The following is a 24616-nucleotide window of genomic DNA, read 5'->3' on the forward strand; positions in this document are numbered from 1 at the left end:
CATGGAAGAAATCATAGTGGACTCATTGCTGGGCTGTAGTAGAGTAGGTGCCGCATAAATCGCAAAACGAAAAAGGCTGTCACAGCAAACACCCTCATACTGGTAAGCTGAGAAAAGGTCAATGTGCAAGGGCACATGGGCTCGAGTCAGCACAGCATGGAGCGGAGAGGGCTGCTGCGTCCCCTGTGTCTAGCGCTACAGGTGAAATCCGCATTCATCATATTCACTCAAGAGCAACGGTAAAGTTTGAACGGACTCATCAATAACCAAGGTACAGGTTAAAATCTCAGGATATTTATAAGCAGTAAGGGTTGGCTATTTGTCATCACCCACCTGGCCTTGTTTCCAGCACTCCCTGAAGATCTTCCAGTTGTTTTTGTTGCTGGGATCATGAAGGCAAAGCAGTCTACCATCACACAGCCAAGAGTGGGAAGTGTGTGGATCCAGTACATTTAAGCCCATTACCATTTCCTTCACCTCTCTCTGTGTGTCAGCTAAATTACTAGCTCGTTTTGCAGCATCAGTTGTCTTCTTATTTTCCACCACAGAAGCAATGATATGGTCTAAGAAATTAGGCAGGCTGGCTTTACCTTTGGCCCCCTAGAAGATGTAAATCCAAAAGTAAGTTTAGTCTTGCAACAACATACGTATTAATGCATATCTGCTCTCATTCAGATTTTAGTCACGGACATCTTGCTATTAGAAAAACATGCAACAGTAAACAAATCAGCTCATAGACAGGCAAGTATCCAGAAAGAACAGAAGCAGCTATGGCCCTGTTTTATAGTAGTAAAACTTAAAATAACCTGCTACAGGCTATCTAGAAAAATATTACTCCAAACAATCATGGAGTAGGGAACTTAAGTGATTTAAGCTTTGCTACTTTAATGGTAAAAATTATTTATATTTTTCTTAACTTCATTAATATCTCAACTGTATTTCCCCACTTTCCTCATTCCATGACTAAGTGAAGTCAATCCTGGCACAGGTAAATTGACAAATACAGGAACGTTAAGTAAACACCGACAGACAGAGAGGAGAAAGTGCTTCCTGTAAGTATAACCTTAATAGAAACATTAGCAGACAGCCTCTCTGGTTGTGGCGTCTATGCTCCTCAAGGCACATTTAAAACTCCTCAAGGGATGTTTAAAATTCAAGAGAGATTAACGACACTATCTTAAATTGTGTTCTTAATTTAAAAAAAAAAAAAGCCTGCCTATAGGCCTTGGCTATAGCAAGATACTTAAGACACTAAATGTATTTCATATATTCGACAGAAGAGAAACACTAACTGGATCATTATTCACAAGACATCTATGGGCAGGGGCAAAGAGCTTCTCATTCTAGCCAAAAAAGCCAACCAACACTTCCCCCATAAAAAAAAAAAACACAGACCAAAACACAAAAAAGACAGTGACTGGTGGCTGAGTGAACAGTAACAGCAAAACACTATTACTTGGGACAATTTTGCCATCTTTAAAATAAAAGTTCAATAGACAGAAAATTTACCATAGGCAAAAGCTATCAATCTAAAAACATAACACTATTCATAACTGAAGATATTCATTCAGTAAATAACATTTATGGAATTATAGAAGAGCCTAGGCCAGAATGAAGACCTAGAGATCACATGGTATAATTTTCTGTTGAAATCAGGTTATGTTACCCTGGGCTGGGTCAAGTCAAGCCTTAACTTCTCAGAGAAGGGGATTACATCACTTCTCAGGGCAGGCTATTCCACTGCTTGAATGTGAAGTGGGATTTTTTTCTTCTACTGAGATAGAATTTCCCCTGAAGCAACTTGTGTCCGTTGCCTCTTGCCCTGTTATCATGCATCCTTGTGAAAGGAGTACCTCCATATTCTCTACAACTACCTTTTAGATATAAGATCGATCAGATCCCCAAAGCATTCTCTTTTCTAGGATGAGGAGAACGAGTTTCATCAACGTTTCTTCCCGTGTCAAGCTCTCCACATTTTAACCATTCTTCATGCCTCCCCACTGGACCCCCTCCAATTTTTCGGTGTTGTTCTTCAACTGGGGAGACCAAAACTGGAAACAGTGATCCAGGTGTGGCCTAACAAGTGCTGAGCGGAATGATCATGTTCCCCAATGCGCTCCAACTGTACGGCTCGGGAGGAGCCCAGGACAGCTTGCGCCTGCAGGTGCGAGGGCGCAGCGCTGGCTCCAGTTCCGCCCGCTCTCCCCAAGGACCCTGGGCTCCTTTCAGAAGGGCTCCGCACCTGTGAGGCAGACCCCGGCCTGTTCTGCTGCCTGGGATTGTATCAGTTTTCTACAGCCTGTCTTATGCATCATCCGCTTAGGATGGTCTTAAAAACATACCTTTACGCTGACTCTCTAGAGGGCATGAAATAAATAAAATGCAGTTTAACGATTACAGTCAATGCTAACTACTCTTCACAACAGGACATCAATGCTCCAGAAACACCGAGATGATTCTCTTCATGAGTAGCAGTTTATTATTCCGCTCTATTTGACCGACTCAACTGTTGTTTCTCAGGTATGTTTTGTTCATGTATATTCTATATGAAGTATACACGCATTCAAGTGGGGGGTTGGAATAGAGTTCCCTACAGTTTCTTTCAAATCTAAATTATTCTGTGAAGACCAGAAGTCAAGAAAGTGAAAAAAGACATTACACGATTGATCTGATTCAATGTGGTGAGAGAATTCTTGGAGTTGCAGGGATAGGGATGCAGGTTGAGAAAGGCCCTCCCTTCTCAACCCTTGAAGGAATAATTTGCTTTAAAACAAGTGATCACAATTTCTTCACCTGTACTCAGTGATGAGAGGGGACAGAGGTGGAAGTATTATTGGATTCACTTTCCTGTAGCAGTGACATATTTTCCTGTACAGCCATACAGTTCCCTCTACCAAAACCGAACAACATGAACTATTATTATGGTCCTATCCTTTCTCCTGTCACAGAGGAAAAAAAAATTCTGCTACGAGACAAGCCATTTCATCATCTTCCCCACATTCTACATGCCTAAGCTTTTGGAGAAAGTATTCTCCAAGAAGAGCTAAGCCTTGATAAATTCCACAGAATTTGTCTTTCTCTTAAACTAAATGCTTTTAACCATTTCAAATATCATAGATTTTTTCAGTCTTTTTGAAGGTTATTTCCTCCAAAATGGATTAAAGAGAAACAAAGTATCTTTATTCCAGAATAAGCATCCAGAAATAGCAACTACACCTTAAATTCTTAAATTCATATTTTATCTTAAATGCCTTTCAAGTGTACATAAGTTTTTTCCAGGAACTGGTTTGCTCACAGGTTTTTGTCTTTTTCTGTGGTAAGCTTTTGCAATATTTTTAAAGATGTGGAATTTAAAGTGAGCTTTTATAGGGATGCCTATTATCATTTAAACAACTTAAAGACTGCATTTAACTCACTTTCTTGGTATCTTGCAAGGAATAGCTTCTCCACACCAGTAGTAAACCAAACCACAAACTAACAATTAGCATCACAATTCTCTACAACTTTGTGGGGTGGTGAGTTTTGATGAGATATTGCATTTGTTTCAACATTTAGGAATAAGATACTATAAAAACATTTAGATGAAAACTGTTAAATCATCATGAAATTCTTTCCTAGAACAGATATCATTGAAGGAAGAGAAAATTCTTTACCGTAGAAGCTGCAGAGAAGACTGGAGGAAAGGGGATTCCCGTGTCTAAAGGGACCTGAGGAAGCTTTCCTGGTCCTGTGTGTAGCAGATCTCTGAGGCTGGAGCCTTCAGTTTTGTTGCTAGATGTCACGGGGCCCAACAAGAGGCTATTGAACAGCTTTGGGGTTAGTGGGGAAACCTTTGTGCTAGAGTTGAAGGAATCCAATCCAAAGGGTGAATGGGATTCTTTATTAAGCACTGACCTCAGCGATCCTGATTCTGCAAGGTAAACATAAACATTTAAAAAAAAAAAAAACAAACACGAAAGAAAAGAAAAAAAGGCAAAGTTCAAATGACCACAAAGTTCTCTGAAATTATTTGCTCTTGCATTAAGTACGATATTGACAGAATCTTGTGGTAAATTATCACTGCAACAGTGAATGAGGCAGCCCAAAGAGAATCAAAGACATCATATACTTCATATAGATTTTACCCTTAGTATGCTGTTAAGGTTTTGAATAGCACAGTAGATCTAATCTGAACATGTTTGATACACAAGAAACCACAACTTTGTAACAGACTCAATTAAAAAAAACATTTCCTTGACTTTCTGAATTAATGTTTCAATATGAAATACTTCAGATTTTAAGCATAGTCAAAATATTACAGTGACTAAGCCTTGAAAACTAGTGGAGGCATCATGAACATTTAATAGCGACATATAAAGTAGTTCATGCTAGACGTAAGGACAAGAAAAAATCCCGTGTTAGTCATGCTACCTCTGACAACTGGGAAGTGTATTCTGTAAACAGTTATTTCATATTGAGAATGACACTCAAACTACTGAATACTAAAGAAGTTCCAAGCTTTCATCTGACCCTCCAAAGTGGACTCTTCTCTCTCAATTCTTTGGAAATGCACTCTTCCCATAGCATACAAAACATCTTTATTTACTTCCATAGTTATAAAGTGACAAAGCTGCATCTGAAATTACTTACTATCATTTTACATCAAGATACCAGCTGCTTATTACTTAGAAAATAAATACAAGAACTGGCACTGAAATAAACTGGGAGTGCCAAGACAGTATTTTTATCTTCAGCTGTATCATCATCTTTCCAACTTTGCGTATTTCTAAGCCCGTAAAAGAAAACTGGTTCTAAGAGGCAAAGGAAGAAAACCAACCGTGTTCTTTTCTACTTAGGGCTAGGCACTCCCACAAAGAACAGCAACCAAGCAGTACATTATCATTTATTTTTTAATTCCAACCCCAGAGGGCACGTCTTCTGCTCACCTTTTGTTTCTTCTTTTGCTTTTTGCGTTGCTAAATCTGCAAGCCAGTGTAAGGCTGACGATGGAGCTGTTTCTGGACAGAGTGGTCTGTTAGTCTTTATTTCACCAGTGTTATTGGTTGGTAATGTCTCTGTTTTTGTGGATTCTTCTATCCTACTATCAGCTGCTTCGGATTTTGGAACAGTGTCCGTTTCTAGTTGCCCCACTCCTGCTGTCCCTGCTCCAGTGGAAAAGGTGCTCTCGTTTCCAGAGGCTGATGCGCTAGGATTTACAGTTGGAAGCTAAAACAAAAATATAAACAACTGCTAAATGTTGAATAAAGGGAAGAGTTTGACTTGGGAGACATTTTAGTTATCCAATGCATTACGTTTTATTTGCTGGTTTTGTTTGTTCGTTTGCTTTAAGTGCACAGTAGAGTTTCTCCAAGCTTACGTAGCAGCAGAGTACAGGAGCTTCTTCTCTGTGTACATTAGAGCTTGTGTTGTGGTGTGAATTCTTATCATGTCACCTTTTAGTCATCTTTTAATGCAAACACAGGCTTTTCAATTTCTTTTTTTACAGGAGGACTTTTGTGTGAAAAATAACAGAACTGTTCTAGATTCGTCGTAACATTCCAGAAGCAGAACAAAATAAACGCACATGTTGCAAGGTAGTCATAGTGGTTTAAGATACAGCATCAGTATGAATGGCTTCCTACCCAACTTCCACATAAGAGTATTAGCCCAAATATCCATTTGGTAAATAACAGTTGCAGCACACATCCCTGAAAAATGTCCCGGAAGATTTTTGCTGAGCTAAACCACTCAGAATACACGTGAAGAAAATTAAGTTTGTGTTTCACAACAGATTAGTCTTAAGGATCTAACGTTTTAATAGGTCTTAAAAATATAACGTCAAACAAGGTAATTTCAGCCTCAAATTACATACCTGTGATATTCCATTAGTGACAGCTGGCCTCAACACCGATTTGTTCTGCCGGTTGATACACGGACAGTTGGCTTTAATGCCCCATTTGCCTCGTGCTGCATGAACCATGTCTCCAATATTGTAAAGCGCTGGAAATAAAATTAAAGTCTTTAATATCTCATGTAAAGAAATCTAAAAACAAGGCCTTAACTATAATATATATTCAGAGGGGTGGGGTGTTTTTTTTTTTAGTATTACTGCTAAGTATCTTTAAGATCACATGCTATAACAAGACATTTGTCTCTGAATAGTGTGGAGAACTGTGCTAATACTAACCTCACAATGTCACTGAGAGGCTGTCAAGCCTGGCAAATCCTACACATTATCATCTGCTCCTACTATTCCATATAGGGTCCAATGAGACCGCAATGAGGCAACTTCAAACCATTGAGAGACTATATATCCCTTGGAGCAATGTAAAGGATCAGGAGCACAGGTGGTGTTCTCCTCTGGCCTCTCAGTAAGAGAAGGGAGGTAATGAATTGAAGAGGTGAATGCCTGGCTGCGTGGCCACTGTCATACTGAAGGTTTTGGCTTCTATGATCACTACTCTATCTTTGAGAAGCCTGCTCTCTTGGAAGCTGATGGGATTCACCAGCACAAGCAGGGTAAGAAAGTCTGACTTTTCCCCCAAGCAGGGAAAGAAAGAGGACTGAAATCTGAGCAACAGAGAAGAGGCAGGGGCTGCTGATGTATTAGGAACCAACAGGGAAACACCTGTGAAATGCCTCAAAGGAATTTAGGCATGTTCCTCTAGAGGTGACAAGGTTGATAGTCCCACTGAAGTGCCTCTATATACCAATGCATGTGGCATGGGTAACAAGCAGGAGGAGCTGGAACTTGTTGTGCAACTAGAGCGCTATGATCTAATCGCTATCGCTGAAACGTGAAGGGATGAATCACACGACTGGAGTACTGCGGGGGAGTTGCTCTCTGTGGAAAAGTACAGACTGACTACACAGAGCTGCCTTTGAAAACAGTGATGAACTGGTTGAGAGCATATGGGTAAAAATTAGGGGCCAAGCCAACATAGGAAACCTCACTGTTCATGTTTACTACAGGCTGCCTGACGAAGCGGCGCCTGCTGGCAAGGTGTTCCTTCTTCAGCTACAAGCAGCATCACGCTCACAGGCTCTGATCCTGATGGGGAAACTCAATCACCTTGACACCTGCTGGAAAAGCAGCACAGCAAGCTGTAAGCAGTCAAGGAGAGTTCTGGAGCATGTTAACGATAATTTCTTAACCCAGGAGACAGACCGCCCGACCAGAGGAGATGCATTACTGGACTTGTTGCTCACTGACCCAGAAGAACTAACCAGAGATGTCAAGATTGGTGGCAGCCTGGGCTGCAGTGATTGTGCCCTGGTGGAATTCACAACCTTGAGGGATATGGGCCAAATGAAGAGTAGCGTCAGGATGCTGAATTTTAGGAGAGGGAACTTTCAGCTGCTTAAGGAATTAGTGTATGGGACCCCCTGGGAAACTGCCCTCAGGGACTGCAGCTCTTTAAGAACATTCTTCTTAGAGTTCAAGAGCTCTCAATTCCCACGTAAAAAATCAAGCAAGGAAGGCAGAACTGCACAGGTCAGTAAGGACCTCCTAATCAAATAAAATGTAAGAAGCAAATGCCCAGGCAGTAGAACCAAGGATATGTATCCTGGGAAGAATATAGGGACGCTGCCTGAATGTGCAGGGCTGGGATCAGGAAAGCTAAGGCACAGCTGGAGATGAATTTGGCAAGGGATGCAAAGAATAATAAGGGCTTTGACAGGTATGTTGGCCAGGAATGGAAGATGAAAGACACCCACACTCCACAAAATAAGACAGGAGAGCTGGTGACAGCTGACGTGGAAACAGCTGAGGTACTCAACAATATTTTATTTCCCCCCTCAGTTTTCAATGGTATTCCCTCTTTCCACCTCTCTGAAGCACCTGAATCTCAAGGCAGGGACTGGGGGAATGAAGTTCCTCCCATCATAGGAGAATCACAGAATATCTCAAGTTGGAAGGGACCCATAAGGATCATCAAGTCCAACTCCCTGCTCCTTGCAGGACTAAATCATTTGACTAAGAGCATTGCCAGACGCTCCCTGAACTCTGCTGGGGTTTGGTGCCATGACCACTTGCTAGTGAAGAACCTTTTCCTAACGTCCAATCTGAACTTGCCCTGACGAAGCTTCATTCCGTTTCCTCGTGTCCTGTCGTTGGTCACCATAAAGAGGAGATCAGCGGCCCACCCTCCGCTGGCCCCCCTTGAGGAAGGTCTAGACTGAGATGAGGCACCCCCCAGCTTTCACTTCTCCAAGCAACCCCTCAGAAGTCTTGTCCTAGAGACCTTTCACTGTCTTGGTCACCCTGCTCTGGACATATTCTGATAGGTTGATGTCCTTCTTGTATTGAGGCACCCAAAGCTGTACACAGTACTCGAGGTGGGGCTGCACCAGTATACGGTTTGAACCTGAGAAACCTGAACATACACAAAACCTGATGAGATGCATCCCAGGGTCCTGAGGGAACGGGCTGATGTAGTTGCCAAGTCACTCTCCATCATATTTGGAAAGTCACAGCAGTCAGGCCAAGTCCACAGTGACTGGAAAAAGGGAAACATCACACCCATTTTTTAAGCGGGTACAAAGGAGGACCCTGGGAACTATGGACTAGCCAGCCTCACGGCAGTGCACAGTAAGATCATGGAGTAGATTCTCCTGGAAGACATGTCAAAACATATGGAAGACAGGGAGGCAATTAGAGACAGCCACACCACTTTGTCAAGGGCAAATCGTGCCTGACTAGTCTAGTGGCTGCCTTCAATGGAGTGACTGCATCATTGGACAAGGGAAGAGCAACATATGTTTTCTACCTAGACTTCTGTAAGGCCTTCAGTACGGTCCCCCACAACATTCTTGCTGCTAAATTGAAGAGATATGGGTTTAACTGATAGACTATTCAATGGATAAGAAATTGGCTGGATGGCTGCGTCCAAAGAGTTACAGCTCTATGTCCAAGTGGAAATCAGTAACAGGTGGTGCCCCTCAAGGGTCCTTAGTGGGACCAATACCATTTAACACCTTCATCAGCAACAGACAGTGGGACTGAGTGCACACTCAGCAAGCTTGCGGATGACACCAAGCTGAGTGGTGCAGTTGATTCATCCTGAAGGAGAGGAGGTGTAGACTGGACACAAGGAAGAAATTTTTTTATGAGGGTGGTGCGACACTGGAACAAGTTGCCCAGAGAAGCTGTGGCTGCCCCATCCCTGGAGGTGTTCAAGGCCAGGTTGGATGAGGCTTTGAGCAACCTGGTCTAGTGGAAGGTGTTCCTGTCTGTGGCAGGGGGCTTTGACTAGGTGATCTTTAAGGTCCCTTGCAACTCTAACCGTTCTATGATTCTATGACCTTTAGGACCCGTTATGTAAACAGTCAAGTTATTGGTCAGCACTGACCAGCTTCCCTCTCCCCAACAGAAAAGATCTTTCTTGCAAGTTAACCAAATTTACTAATGCAAATAAAAACAGCTGAGCACAAGAAGTCACAGCTAGTATCAGAAGGGTGTTCACTGGAAACCCATAGCTTGATCTTAATTGAAGGGTTACCTTCCCTTCAACCCTTCTGCTGTAGCAAGTGGAAGTCTCCTCTAAATTCATGCTAGAAGGGGTATCACCTAGAATACCAACCATCTTAGTATTTTTTCCATTTGCTTGCTCAGAATTGAGACAAAATTTGGAAATTTTCCTTTCAGGTTTTAAGCATTACCTGTACCAGGAATGATCTGTGTCGGCATAAGATTCTCTGGTTCATGAGACTGACCCTTTGCACACTTCAGCCATGAGAAGACTTCCTCATCACCAATCTCCTCTGTCTCTGGAATAAAGACACACAAAAAAAGTAGAATTTTGTACAAAAGTCACTAAAACTTTACAATACTGAATGTTTCTGCATCAATAATGTTTCTTTACATTCTTTACAGTGCAGGAGATTAACCTGGTGATCTCAGAAATTAACTCTAAGTACAGAACATTAGAACATAACCTACAGCAACTTCTTTGCTTCTTCAGATTATAAAACTACCACAGTCATTTTCCCTTCATCTCCACTAGCCTGTTACTTTCAATCACCCACAAATCTTGGCTTCTAGCCTCAATTTTTAAATATCATGCTCTTATTTTTATTTTGCTTTCCTAAGCTATAGAGTAATTCTATCTTTTCTTGTCATCATCTCCCAATCTTTTTCAACAAAAAGTATCTGCAGATCAGCTCCAGCAAGAAGAAACTAAGATCTCCTGTCAGTATATCTACTTACAAAGCTAACAAGTAGCAAATTAATAGTTCGAGGAGTAGTCTGACAAATTTCTAATTCTTCAGATTTTAAACCAAGTTAGGCCTACAAACATGTAGCTGCATTAACTGCATGCCATGCTCTTCCTTTAAAAAGGAAGGTGGAAGGGAAGGGTGAGTTGGCTAGAATATAAGAAGGATCATAGAACAGTTTGGGTGGGAAGTGACCTTTAAAGGCCATCTGGTGCAACCTCCCCCGCCATGACCAGGGACATCTTCAACCAAAGCATGTTGCTCAGAGCCCCATCCAGCCTGACCTGGAATGTTTCCCAGGATGGTGCAATTACATAAAACTTAATTTCAGTATCCTTTAGACCTGGCATCTGCATAGGTTGTTTCTACAGCACAAACTTCAGAAGCCTCTTGAGGCAAGTAATTGTATTGAAGTAATGCCCTGGGTTCTACATTATGGCCCATTCCAAAATGTCAGACTTGATTAATAAATCCTAATTACCACACTGTTTACAGGAAGACATCATTGATAAGCAATACATACATATATATATATACACACACACACACCCCACTACCATTTGACATTGTATAATATCAATCTTTTCAATGCTGACCCTCCTCTCTACACCAGTGAAAACTTCTCATATGCACAGAACATCTCTTCATTTTCACCTGGCACGGGTAAGGTTATCATATATTTCCTTGATGTGAGAAGAAAATGGGTTTAAGAGACTATTGCCCTTGAATCATGGACATCTTTATACAAAATTCTGTCAGTGATATATTCAGTCCCAAATGCTTTTTCCAAACATGTACAGTGCCAGATACAAGAAATCCTATTCTACTTAGTTTCAATTATTTCCACTTCCCAACCTAACTCCTTGTTACAGAATGGATCTCTGCAATGTCTGCTTACTAGTTCATCCTGTGATTGTTCCAAACTGTTAAGATATATTACTTATTTTTTCTTCTATACTCCCTGAGGAAAAGATGGAATTATACAGTAGTCTCTCTCAGTACACAGCCTATGTCTGCTGATGTTGTAATTTTAATAATCAAATTCTAACCAAATAGATGACACATGTATCTAAGGAAACGAAGAATAGAACAGCAGCCTATAAGACAGTAGAGTTCCAAACTTCCAGCCTCCCAAGCTGATACTCACTAACTCTCCCACAAAACCTTCAGCAGCTTCCCAGAAACTAACCCCACTGAAAGCCAGCCAGGTTAAAGACCACAGTGGGGAGAAAAAATCCAGTACCCACCACTACGTGGACGATTCTTCCTCAGCCGGTAACAGTCCAGACAGACCCCAAAACCACACTTGCGGCAAACCCAATGAATATTGAAGAGTGTTGTCTCACATACATCACACATTTCCCTCACACCACGCACTGCTCGCTTCCATGCCACTTTCTCTATAAAGAGAAGGAACATTAGAAATTATTGCTTTAACATTTTGCATTTCTCCCACCTAATTTGAGAACATCACAGTAACATTGATAAAGAAACAATTCACAGAAACATGACTTGAGCTCAGAGCATAGAAACACATACTTTTTACATCCAGAGACACATTCTTTGAGTTGCTAGCCTTGTGACACTATTAAAATCCCCATTTCTAAGATCAAGTAAGGTCAAGTCCCAAAATGTACACTTTATAAGGAAAAGGTTCTGTAGTTCTGTAGTAACTGAATTTCAAGGAGTACTTCTGGAACTTACAGCAAAATTATAAAACTTCTGCTAGTTTTATGAACAAATAACATGAAGTTATAAAACTATAAAGCATGCATATTTAGTTTTACTAATTGGACACCTATCAACTCTTTAGATTCTAAAACACCACAATTGTTGAGGAAGGGGAAGTCCTCTCCAAATGGCTGTCCTGGTACATCTCAGCAGCTAAAGGGAAAAATCAGACAGTCAGAGCTATCCATGTGATAGGCTTAATTGGACACCTTTAGGAAATTTTTTCTAAGCCCTCTCCCCTTGCAGTGTCAATGTTGGCAACTAGTTGCTCAGCTGAGTCTTTGCAGGCTAAATGCAGGTACTGCTCCCTCCCTAGAAACCTCTGAGCTTTTATGGGATCTCCCTGGAGCGTAACAGGATAGGAATATGTAAGAAAAGCTGCTCATTGAAGCACAGCTGGTCAGTGTAATAAGCACTGTAGACTTATTTCTGTTTTCTTAGGAGTATGAGTCAGACAATTTCTGCATTTATTTATTGAAAAATAGTTTAATCGTGTCTGGGGAAGTTATCATTAGCTTCCCTGGTAGTAATGTTGCACTGATCCAAAAAAAAAAAAACAAAAACCAACCAAACCCAAATGCTAGTCCCACAAGTACAGACACCCCAAAGAAGTGAATATAGCCTTCTCTTTGGAAGAAAAGGAGAAGCATTTTAACAAAAAATTACATAACACTTTCAACTCTATTCCACTGCATTGTACACACATTACACAGAGAAGGTGGACAAAAAACACGTCAAAAGCCCAGCTTACGATGTGGCTCCACCATCATCATTGCTTCCTTCTCTGACATAACGAGCTGGCAGAACTGGTCCCCAACATTAGCCAGGATATATTTGGAAGTTTCCAGATCGATCCCCTCTGCAGGGGAGGAGGAAGGAATCCATAGGCTCATGGCATCTGGGTCACTCTGTTGAGGGTTCAAGAAACCCTCTACTCGTAGAATACCTTTCCGGGTAAATATCAGCCTGCAGAAAACAGGATGGAGTAATTGAGAAGCTGCTTAATCACCTTTAACTAATCTATAATGCCATCTATGTCAGCATATAAACACAGAAAAGGGGAAAAAAAGGGCTTGAGCTAGAGTGCTATACTATACAGCCAGTACAAATATTATGCAAACACAAATAACACAGAGAGTAAGGTACACAAAGGCGACAGCCACAAAACCCACTAGAATGAATCCCCAGGTCCCAGTAAGCATTGGTGGGAAATTCCACATACAGGACATCGCTACAGCTTGGTAAGTCACATTTCTCTACAGTATTAATAGAAAGAGATGACAAAATTCAATTTATTTGGGCTGCTGCACGATGCTGCTTGTAAAATTGTGCGTGGTTCTTATTCTCTAGTTTAACTCAGGAGAAAGTTATTTCCCAACTTTTGGGAAACCAATATTTCAGTTCTGGCTAAGGCCACTAGCACTTGGCAAGTGTTCTAACAGTTCACATTAGAAGACATACAAAAATCCTTATCGTACCTACTATTCTTGCCACTGCTCTCCAAAGACAAGTCACAACTGCTTTATCAGCAGCTGTTGACCCTCCTAGTCTTTTTGCGGTAAAAGGTATAACATAAGTTACAGAACCCTGAACGCCTCCCGCCAATATTAAAGATAACTTCATTTTTGAGTGAAAACAATCTTGTCTTTAGCCTCAAAGCTAGATTAATTTTTAACAGGTTCAGGACGAGAAGCAGCTATAAACCCTCCTGCATGGGTGGCACATACTAAAAATTCACTTGATCCTTTATATGCCAGAAAGTGAACAAACATCTTTTTGGAAAAAAGATGCATAGCAATTGCTAGAATAGGAGGTTAAGGAAGATGAAGAGAAGCAGGACAGGCCAAAGAACTGGAAGACACAGAGAACGCAGAGAGAAAACACAGGCAATGTTCTACTCCTAAAAATCAGTTCTGTACTCAACAACACCTAGTCAAACATTAGCCTCATGCTGGCAATGTTTAGTTACTTGTTGACCGAATTAAAATTTTATCTCTGTTCTGAACTCCTTATGAAAGGGGGAAAAAGTAGTTATTGCATACAAACTGCTCCCCAGCAGTGAAAGTCTACCCAATAAAGCAAATTCAATCTCCCGAGGCTGGGCCTGGAGGCTCACTTAGTAGCATGTAGCTGTATCTTCCAACAGCAGCTCTTCTCGCCCCAGTGAGGGACTTCCAGTCAGGCAATGCAGGGAAATGCAAGACACTCAAAATCTTCGTTATTGTACCCAAGCACATTAAATAAGTAAAAGATAATTACTTTGTGCTTGGACATGGTCCAAGCTCTGCCCACAGACTACATATGAAGGAAGGAAGAATTTGAGCACCTCCGGAAATGGAAGAAGCGACATGCCACAGTTGAGTCATCCTGCTCTTGTTCCTTAAATTTGCGGTACCGCTCCAGACGGCACTCCCGGCACTTGTGCAGATGTGGAGCTACATTGATGCAAGAGCCATCCTGGAGAAAAGGCTCACCTGACTGCTTCAGCTTCCTCACCTTACTCATATCTTTCAGCACAGACTGGCCAACTGAGTGAGGCAAAGTAGAAGTAAAATCCATTAGTTTACTGCAAGAACAAAAGGATACTACCCCAAATAAACATATTTTCAGAGATCTGTATGCTCATACCCATGCAAAACCAACAAGACTGTTCAAATCTGCAACATACCACACTTCTGCCCTGATAAATATATGCTTAAACATTTCTCAAAGTGAACATGTTAACTCACATACGAGAAGCATTAAGCTCGAACCTGAATACCCTGTGTGCTGCCTACTGAGCGTAAATGAGGTTTACACCTGTGGTTAGTTCATCACACAGGAGATACCCCAGTATCCCACCTCCTTATGCCTCCAAGACACCTTGCATTCAAGTCATCACCTTTTAGGGGAGCTGTGCGAGGCCGGCCCTTTGGGGCTTGCTTCCCTTTTCCTTTCCCCAGCAGCAATTCAGCATTGCGCTCTGCGTTGGGGCCTAGCTTTGCCATCAGGTGGTCTGGGATTCCCTTCATGCAAGCCTTGGCCTGCAACTGGTCTTCAGAGTCACTCAAATCTGACAGGTCACTATTGGTACTGGAGTCCGAGTCCTGTTTGGATGTCAAGCTCCGCTCATCTAGAGAGAACCTTTTCACAGCTTCAAAAGGGGCTTTGTTCTCCTGTGGAAACTCTGCCTGTGAAGAGAAAAAGCCAGGTGGATGTCTGCCAAACACGTTAGAAAAAGTTTTCAGAAGAGGATTGTCCTGCTGCCCAGGCCCAACAGCTGGTTTTTCTTCTGTTGGGCTGGAGGAAAGCGTGGGCATCTCAATAGGCTGCGTCAGGTTGCTGGTCGGTGAGCTGGAACGGCCGTTCCCTACAGTGGAAGGGCTCTGAACACCAGCAGCAACTGTTGAACCAGGAGTACTGGAGATCATCTTTGAGGAGTCAGTCGTTATAAACAAGGTCTTCTTCTTAGATAGAGAAGAGTCTGCAGAGGTGAGCGATTCCGGCCAGCCAGAAGTAGCCTTATGACTCACAGGCGTAGGTGGAGTAGAAACTCCTGTCTGAGATGAAGATGCAAAGCCACTGAAAGGACTAAGTTCTGCTTTCTCAGCAAATGCCAGGAAAGGGTTTGAAGGTTCCTCCCTTGATAGCTTTGGGGGCTGTAAAAATAGGTTTTCATGACTATCTGGGGGGCGAGTATTCAACAGACTTCGTGAAAAGGCTGGAGTAAGGGTAGGCATAGATTCCACAGGCAGCTTCCGCTCCACAGAACTGCCAGACTGGGCTCCTGGTTTACTGTCCGCTGAAAGAATTTTACCTTTACAGATCCCAGAACCCACACCCTCTGTACACTGCTTGAATGAGTCCCGACTAGAGGCATCTTCAGTCAAGCTCTCTGAAATGACCGTGAAGTAGTTACTGGAAGGTAGATTTTGGGACATGCATTGAAAAAACAAGTTCTTGGACAGATCAGAATCTTTCTGAGCCTCTTGTCCAGTACTACAGCCAAAAGGAAATCCGGAAGGCTTGCTTTCTGGAGTCACCACTCCATTTGATTGGCTCCTTCCACCCCCAAATACCAAGGACTGGGAAGCACTTGGGAGAGTGACTCCAAATCCAGAAGAAGCCAAAAGCGAATTTCGTGAATTCTGAAACAAAATTTAAAAGCATTAGCCTATTAAAGGATTCTTGTCTGATTCAGCAATACTTTGGTTCATCTAATTGTACAATTAGCATTCTCCTTATTCACCTGTAATCGAAACTTCCAGCAGAATTATTTACAATGAAGAAACTTCTTTAAAGATTCTGCTACACTAATTTTTCCTGCCTACAGGCTATTGAAACTAATGAGCTAACGGTGCCCATTACGTACTGAAGACACATGGAGAAAACAAACACTGAATGTCTTACCACGATTGAGAACAAAAATGAGACACAAGACAAGGTGAACTGATTCACAAAAAAGCAAGTTATTTAAACTGCTGATTGTTTTAATTCAGATCAGCAAGAAGGGAACCTTAATTGAAACTGCTTGTCAATAATTTCCTGTCTTTCATCCCCCTCAGATCCTCCTGAAAAGATTCTCCTACTTAACCAGCACCCTTGAAATAATTAACTTAGTTTGCAAAGTTAATTAAACAAAGAAAGCCCTCTAGCAGTTTGTGAACAAACTGGTCCCAGCAAGCCGCGCCTGCAGACAGGTAGACAGATGCCTATGGCGTGGTGCCTTCCAGGGGATTACTCAGCAGAGGTTAAGCACAAAGAGCTTAATTTTTACAATCTTTAAATACCGGGAAGTTTTCTGAATTGCAGATTTCTACTAGACCTGTAACTGTGATATGGAATACTCACTTGCTCTCCTCTGAATTTATACTTATTCAGGTTTTCCAATTCTTGCAGTCCTACTGTAACTGATAATATTTTGCAACTCACTCGTCAGTTCTATTCCTTTACTTCGAGTTCCCACTTAGAAATCTTCTCATAAGGAATACTCATGATTAATACACTTTTATTCCAAGGCCATGTTAAATACAACCACAGCCTCCACACAACACATCTCACTGGTCACTCGTGTCACTGCAATAGGTGACTTTAATAACATACTAACGTCCCCCATGACACTTCCAGATATTATAATTTCAGATACTTCTTTTTAGAGCCAAAGTAATTTTCACAAACTGAGTTCTAACAGTTTTTAAAAGCATATAAATACGAAGGCAAACCAAGCTTGTTAAGTAATCTCAGGGATCAAATCACACTATGATAAAGTGGACAGTCTGAAGCAATAATATGTTACACAAACTATCTACAACACTCTTACTGATTTATGTCAGGTTTTGAAATGGATTAGTGGTCTGCCTGCAAATTCTGAAGCAAGATTATTAATAATGATTTAAAATAACAATGTGGGGAGAGGGAAGGAAGGAGAGGTGGTACTAAAATTTCTCAGTACAACTGAAGTTATTCCTTAATACCATTCATGATATACAATTTTGACTGTTCACCTACACAATTTTCAGTTGGTCCCAACTCTGACCTGGGGTGTTGGGGGGTGGTGGTGTTGGAAGACAGAATAGGTTATATTGCTATATAAAACTTAATTATACAACACTCCTGTCTTCTACAATTCTATTTCTCCTTTACACCTTGCCATCTAGGAATCCTTATCCCAAGATAAACATCTTGCCTTTCCCCCATTCCATTAGCTAATACAAAAGACAGGGATGAAAGTAATCCATTTAATCTCCTGGTAATCACCTTGGATTCTCTAATGTATCTCCCATTTTCTTCACTGTTTTTATACAGTAGACCATGAGTTTCTTAATTTTTGCTGTACTTACTGAGGTAGGGTTTTGGTTTTGTTTTGTTTTTATAAGGCTTCATTTGATTACTTAAAAAGTCTTCTAATTTGATTTTAACAGGGTTTCCCTTTTAGGTTTTCCCTTCTACTTTTCTGCTTTTCCCCTTGAAAACAAAGGCCTTCAAGATCTTCAAGACCTAAAAGGTCTTCAAGATGCTTCTGGACCAAGTTGTTTATTAAAATTTATTCTAAAGGTACCCATCTCAAATTTTTTACTTTTTTCTTTGTTTTCAGCCCTAGATAGTATATGATGCAACGGGGCTCATTTTTCTACTATAGAGATATCATAGCTGTAACAGACAGGCTGGGCATCTATAAAAGGTCCTTTAAATGTAGCCTCATTGTCTTTCTGGTTTTGAGACTTTTTTTTTTTAAGTAACTTAAATGTTCAACTCAGTGCACATTCTTATGCTTATTTGTTTATATAAAGGCAAGAGATATTGAGTAGGTCATCTTCTATATGACACAAAATTAATTATATTAAGTGCAGTGCTTAAAGTGACTTTAAGGCTCCATTTCTCAGATTAAGGCTGAATAAAAATAAGAGTGCTAAAAAGTTGTCTCTTACTACTCCTCCACCAAATATCTTCATTTTCTTTTGAGTTTGTTCTTAGATCAGATAACAGAAAGGTTTCCTTTGCAAGTGGAGGGATTAATCAGAGAAGAAATAATTTTCTCAATACCATGGACACACTTTGTAACAGGAATATGTTGCAGAACATCTGTTGCAAATATGTATGTCTTTGCTGGATTGTGAACTACTCACCTCTCCCTGGGCTTGCGATCGGCCTGTTTTCAGTTTCTCCTGTCCAGTGACAGCTGACAAACTGGTATCGGAGATTCTCACAGTTGTCGGCGTCAAAGCAGTTGTAGTAACTGCAGTTGCAGAAGTCACTGTGCCTTGGCCAACCTGTTCCAGTGATTTTCCTGCCTCTTTACACCCAGATCCAACTAGTAATGCTTGTCCAGCCACAGAGGAAAACGGAGTGAAGGGCAACGATGTGTCACCACCAACTGGCTCATCTTGGACTACTAGTGTTCGGCCATTCTCTTTGGTGTAAGTGGCAAAGCGAATATTGCGATTAATCTGAGGAATGAATGAAGGCAACTGTTTGGGCCTTGGATCCAGTCCTGTTTCACTATTGGAGCCTCCTTTCCAAGGACCCCTGCTTGCCTCACCTCCATCACTACCATTGCTATCCACCTCACCCCTCTCCTTTAGCTTCTTTGTCGCAGGATCGCACCCAGGATCTGAAGCATTCTTCCTCCTTCGTCCATCCTTTCCCTCCAGACTATCTTTCTTCTTTTTCCCTTTAGACGACTTAGGTGCTTTTAGGCCCCCTCCCTATAACAGACAAAACCATGCAATTGCTAAACAGAATAATCAGGATACCTGTTGACAAATTGAGACATCTAAGGAAAGATACTACGTGAACACCGAACACAAGCAAAAGTGCAGTCTTGTCTTTTTTGTGCTAGGATAGGATCTTCACAGCAAGATTTTTAGCTGAGCTCCTTTGCTCACATACCACATTCATGGCAGATTTTGGGAAACATGCAACATGGTCATACTCTAACATAGTTCTTACTAATGTATGAAAACTATTTGCACACTAGTTTTCGCAACAAGGCTAATCCCCGCAGTCCTTCTGAAGGGCACACTTTCTGTCCACTACCCAAAGCCTATAATATTTAACTACATAAGATAGCTCGCCCTTTAGCCTAGGGTAAAAACACAGGTTCAAATGCTATCATGGAACCTCTCAACTGAAGCAATGAGACACCACAAGCATACAAGCCTGCTTCAGAGAACCTAGATGTTAATTTTTAGAAATGCCTAAAAAGGTCTGTGAAGAAGGACAGAGTGATCCCATTAGAAAAAGGCAGGGAGCATAGAGCCATTCTTTATCAGAGCATTATCCTTTAAAATAGAGCACAACAGTCATATTTATTGAATACCCCCCAAGATCCATGCTGAACTTAGTAAAACAGGGCTCAAAAAAAAAAAAAAGATTGTTTAAACAAAGCTATGACCATCTCTCAAAGTTGTAAAAAATTTTCCTCTTCCAATTACATTATCAAAAGCCCACAGCGAACACAGCATCAGTTTTCAGTTGTTTCCATATTTTAGATGTTTTATATCTAAACCTTTAGGAAGTTTCACACTGCATATGCAAGACCCGAACTGTTGTAATACCTCGCTTGGAGAAGTGTTATCCATCACCACATGAATCAGTCGAGGATCCACCGACTTTATTTCACCACTCTAATTTTTATGCAGATAGATATTGAGGAGGTAGGAGGAAGAAAAGAAGAGGTTATTTTTTAATTCAGAGTATATAGTATCAACACAAAAGACACTAAATACAGGGTTACTCTGCAGCCCCTCACCCATTTGCCTTTTCTTTCCGTCCCACTCCCTTAGTAATACTACAGCTTTCCAGTTTACCTTCTATCCTTTTACTCCTCCTCTATTTCAAAGACTTTCAGATTTGATTCCTACCACTGTTTCCTTGCATATTTGTTCTACTGAGCATCTCTAGAGATATTCATCGCATCAAACACAGCTCTTCTTATATTTGATTTAGTATTGTTCTAGCCTTCTGCACATTTACTCTGCTAGATGTAGAAAAGACTACTGGAAGGAAGCACATCCATTTGTGCTAACTATCCCCATCAGCATCTCCCCAAAAGTAACCTGGTCTAGTGGGAGGTGTCCCTGCCCATGGCAGGGGGGTGGAACTAAGTGATCTTTAAGGTCCCTTCCAACTCAAACCATTCTATGATTCTATCAAAGGGAGCAATGAATACCCAATGTCTGTAACTGTGCTTGAAGGTTACCTTTTTAGATTCGCAGTAAGTTAGGTGCTTCCTGGCATGTATCTGCTGAAACCATAAACTCCACAATTTCAGTGCCTCTTCAAAGTACTATATTTATTCACCACAACAGTACACTTCTTTCCTATGCACCAGTAACTGATCCAATAGTGAGAGTGCAGGATTACTGCATGTGTACACAGGACTTACTGGGCATGTTCAGTGCACTCGTTCTTGCACATGTATTTTACTGCATATGGTAAAGGCTACGGGGCAGGGGACGTGGAACGCAGGATGGGACCCAAAAAAACCCCGAGAAGAGTGCTGCTGCTACAGTAATTTACACACAGCACCACAGATGTGTTCCTTGTTGCTCCTGAAAAAGGAAGCCTTTAGGAGCAGGCTGCTGTAAGACTGAAGTAGCTGTCAGATCACATAGAACCATAAATACAAACCAGACAACTCCAGCAGCGCACAGTTCCTCTGTGCTGTTTACAATGCTTACTAGGTTTACTGATAGGAACTGGGTAAAAGCAAACAGCCTAAGCTAAAATACACCAATCAATTTTGTTTAGACTAAGACTTCCTTGTCTAGGCTACACTTGTCTCAAACCACTTGTACCGCCTGTCAAGTAGAAGCTGAGAGAAGGCACAGGAAGAGCACAGTGTAACAGACCCAGAAGGTAGCTTTCTGTACGTCAGCACACCCTCCTATCAGAAAGCCACTTCCAGTATTTTTTCATATAGCGCTCATTTCCAAAGAAATTCTGATAGCTTTTATAGAAGTGGGCTGTGTATCATCATTTATTGTGGGAAGTCATCATATCAGAAAAAAAAAAAAAAATCTGCGAATCACAACATGGATAATGACACACCTTTTAAAGCAAATAACAAAGAACCAAAAGTACAAGTTTTGGTGAAGCTGTCATTCTTCACGAGATATTGAGGAATGGTATTTTAGGAACACCAAAGCAGTGCTTCATATTTTTACCTCAGTCACAGACACCTCCATAAGGCGAGTTATTGGGTCTTGATGGCTCACAACACCACAGAGCCAACTATTTTCATCCTCTGGCTGGTACACCTTAACTCTTTGGCCTTGGACATTGTAAGGACCTGTAAAAGAAGGACTTTGAGTATGTTTTCCGGACTAGCTTTCTACCATACTAGTTAAGAGTCACACAATAAAAAGAGTTCTGTGCACATAGTTAAGGCTTGAAGTGTCACCTTTCAGGTGTAACAAAATTAAAATGTGAGGGCTTCTGCTGCAAATCCGGCATAAGCCAAGCATTCTGTTGTAAGAAGTCAATAAGCCCTCATTACCATAACTCAAAGGTATTGTAAAGACAAAATTAATACAGTTTACAAGTAAAAAAAAAATGCAAAAGATCAAAATAAATTCACTCCTTTGACAAAATCAAGCTAGACAGGGGCTCCTCGCTAACTGAACCCTCTTGCTTTCTAACCTACAAGTCAGTAATTATGAAGCATCAACACAGTGGACAGTCATAGAATTCTGACCCAGCACAGATGCATCAAATCCCAGTATAAACTGTGTGCAGTTCAAGATAGAAACATGTATTTGTAACTGTGGAAAATTTAACAGAATTGCACAAATATCCAACGTCTGTACACCAGTCTTAGTTCTTTGACACGGGTAAGAGCTCATCTACAGAAAGGTTTCACAGAAAGGTTTCCTCCAACCCTGCTGTCACTCTCCACATCAGCATGCAGAGTTTTCCTCCTACCCTAAGCCAAGACAAAACACCCTTATTATTAGATCATCAAAAGCCACATGATCCAACAGCCTGTATCCGACACAAGCAGAACCAGGTGCTTCAGAAGGCAGCTCCAAAGTGGACAATTCTGAAGCTACTTGCTCATTTAAGAAGTATTGTCCTCATAGCATTTTTATCAATAAACATTTTATTTAACCAAAAGGCACCAAATCCCCATTAAGAATTACATCATCCTTCAAATGTAATCCAGTGGCCTATATCAAGGGTGGCCACATGGCCCACGAACCCCAAAAATCATTTTAGCACTTCAACTAGAAGACTTCACTCTGAAAACAAAAGCTGATTTCTGGCTTAACCTTCATACACAATCCAGAGAACAGTTAAGGTACGCTGAGCAGCCATGACCACACTACATTTTCAGCTTAAACAATTCATGTGTTAATTATCAAAATGCCAAAATTGGAATTTGATATAACAAGAGGTGGTTTGTTTTGGTTTTGTTTTGTTTTTATTTTGGTTTTGGTTTTTTTTTTTGTTGTTTGGGTTTTTTTGTTTTTGTTTTTTTTTCGTTTAAGATCAACAACTACAGAGCAATTTCACTTGCAAATTTCCAGAATTATAGAACAGGACCAAAACTTTAAAAATTCAAAACTATAACTTAAAATAAGGGAAGCTGTAAATATGTGGGCGTTATCAATATGTTGTCCTACTTCAACTACATCTTCAATGATCATGCCCAGTAGGTATTTCTGGTTTTATCTCAGCAACTCCTTACCTGCATCTGTGACAAAATAATGCTTCTTTGTAAAGAACTTGCAAAAGGATACAGAAAATTGACCTTCCAAATCAACCAGGAACAGATACTATTACAATTGTCCTTCACGAATCCCAGCATAGTCTAACTGTTCCACAACGAAGTACTTTTGAGAGAAAAACAGTCTCACCTCTACTAAATATCTCCTGAAGCTTCTGGTCACTGATCAATGCATTGACAGATTCTCTTAGTGAAGGCTGTTCCTGCAGAATCTGATTTTGACTCTCTGTTCCCATCTGCCAACAACAAACAGTTTTAACATAAAAGTATAGTCCTTTAAGGTAACAGAATCATTAGTTTTTAAGGGACAGCTCTTCTTGGACTGCTCTCAGAGACTGACAATCCAAAAAAAAAAGTAAAATTAAGAAAACATCGCTGAACACACAAGGAGGAAAAAAGGACTAGCTATGCAAAAGCTGTTGCAAAACTTCCACTGCAATTATCAGCTACACGATGCTTAACAGTTAGCTCTTCAACTGACCAATATTGAGAGGAACTAGGACTTTTCCAATGCATATGGAGGTTAATCTAAGCACCTGGAAAAGCAGGGAAACAAACACAAACACAAACACTACATGGCAGTGAAAGGAGGAAGACACGACTACGTAAGTGGAACAGTAAAAAAAAAATTAAAAATTAATCTGACATACGCAGCACAAAATTAATTTGCACTTTAACTGAACACAGTTCAAATACCTGAAACAAACGCAATCCACTGGCATCAGACAGGAAACGTAAATGTCTGTCCAGAAGAAACTCCACTGGCACCACAGAGCCTAAACCCAGCTTATCTACTAGAGGAGTGAAGGTCTGTGATGAACAACAAAAAACAAAGGTTATAAAAGTGCCTGTGCACACATCCAGGCCAACAATGGTTGTTCTCATATGCTATTTAAGTATCACAAAGAATAAGAAGTTTCCTTTCTCAACTTGCACCACCCAGTGCCTCAGTTTTAACGCAAATTATTAGCCATTATTGTCTATGCCGATAACTCTTCCAAGCGAGGCATATTACAAGAAGGAATTACAGAAAATTAGCTCCACTTCTTCAATAGAACCTAAAGCAGAGCTGAAAACACCTTTTGTGGTATGTTTTTTCATACGTAAGCACCTTCTGATGCTCAAATTAAAAAAAGCTTTGGTTAATGGTTCGAACTATCCTACATATTTCAGGTATAGCCTCCTGAAAGGAGCATATTCATTCCCCTACAGAAGACAGGTATAATTTATAGGTATATTATTAAATGGGAGCTTTTTTTGCTACTGTTTTATGGAAAACTGAAGTTCATAACAGGTGTACTATTGATAGTCAAGCTGCAGGACAAATCACTAAAAATATCTAGTAGAATCAGAATGAAAACCTTATGATGGAAGAGGAAGTTGCCAACCACTGGAGTCTTTGGAACATGTTATCTGTCTCATGCTCACACTTAACATGATTTTAACACACAAGTATTCACAACATTTTTCCCTTAACAA

The 24616-nt window shown here is 40.8% G+C and overlaps 1 protein-coding gene across 2 annotated transcripts in view; it reads right to left on the reverse strand.

Annotated features, from left to right (window-relative positions):
• KDM3B (lysine demethylase 3B) overlaps positions 1–24616 on the reverse strand; it is a 64231-nt gene that overhangs the window by 19726 nt on the left and 19889 nt on the right. For both annotated transcript variants that reach the window (XR_010072933.1, XM_063349221.1), the window contains exons 3-16: positions 23834–23947; positions 23268–23373; positions 21576–21700; positions 19965–20033; positions 18534–19112; positions 14810–16055; positions 14255–14456; positions 12680–12894; positions 11445–11597; positions 9643–9750; positions 5852–5979; positions 4926–5205; positions 3654–3910; positions 334–600 (exon numbers count right to left, since the gene is read on the reverse strand). Coding sequence is in view for 1 of the 2 variants with exons in the window: in XM_063349221.1 (XP_063205291.1) it covers positions 334–600; positions 3654–3910; positions 4926–5205; positions 5852–5979; positions 9643–9750; positions 11445–11597; positions 12680–12894; positions 14255–14456; positions 14810–16055; positions 18534–19112; positions 19965–20033; positions 21576–21700; positions 23268–23373; positions 23834–23947 (3849 nt within the window). In the remaining variant the exon portion in view is untranslated. The remainder of the gene's footprint in view (positions 1–333; positions 601–3653; positions 3911–4925; positions 5206–5851; positions 5980–9642; positions 9751–11444; positions 11598–12679; positions 12895–14254; positions 14457–14809; positions 16056–18533; positions 19113–19964; positions 20034–21575; positions 21701–23267; positions 23374–23833; positions 23948–24616) is intronic.

This window comes from Chroicocephalus ridibundus, chromosome 11 (genome assembly GCF_963924245.1).
Source record: "Chroicocephalus ridibundus chromosome 11, bChrRid1.1, whole genome shotgun sequence".
NCBI lineage: Eukaryota > Metazoa > Chordata > Aves > Charadriiformes > Laridae > Chroicocephalus > Chroicocephalus ridibundus.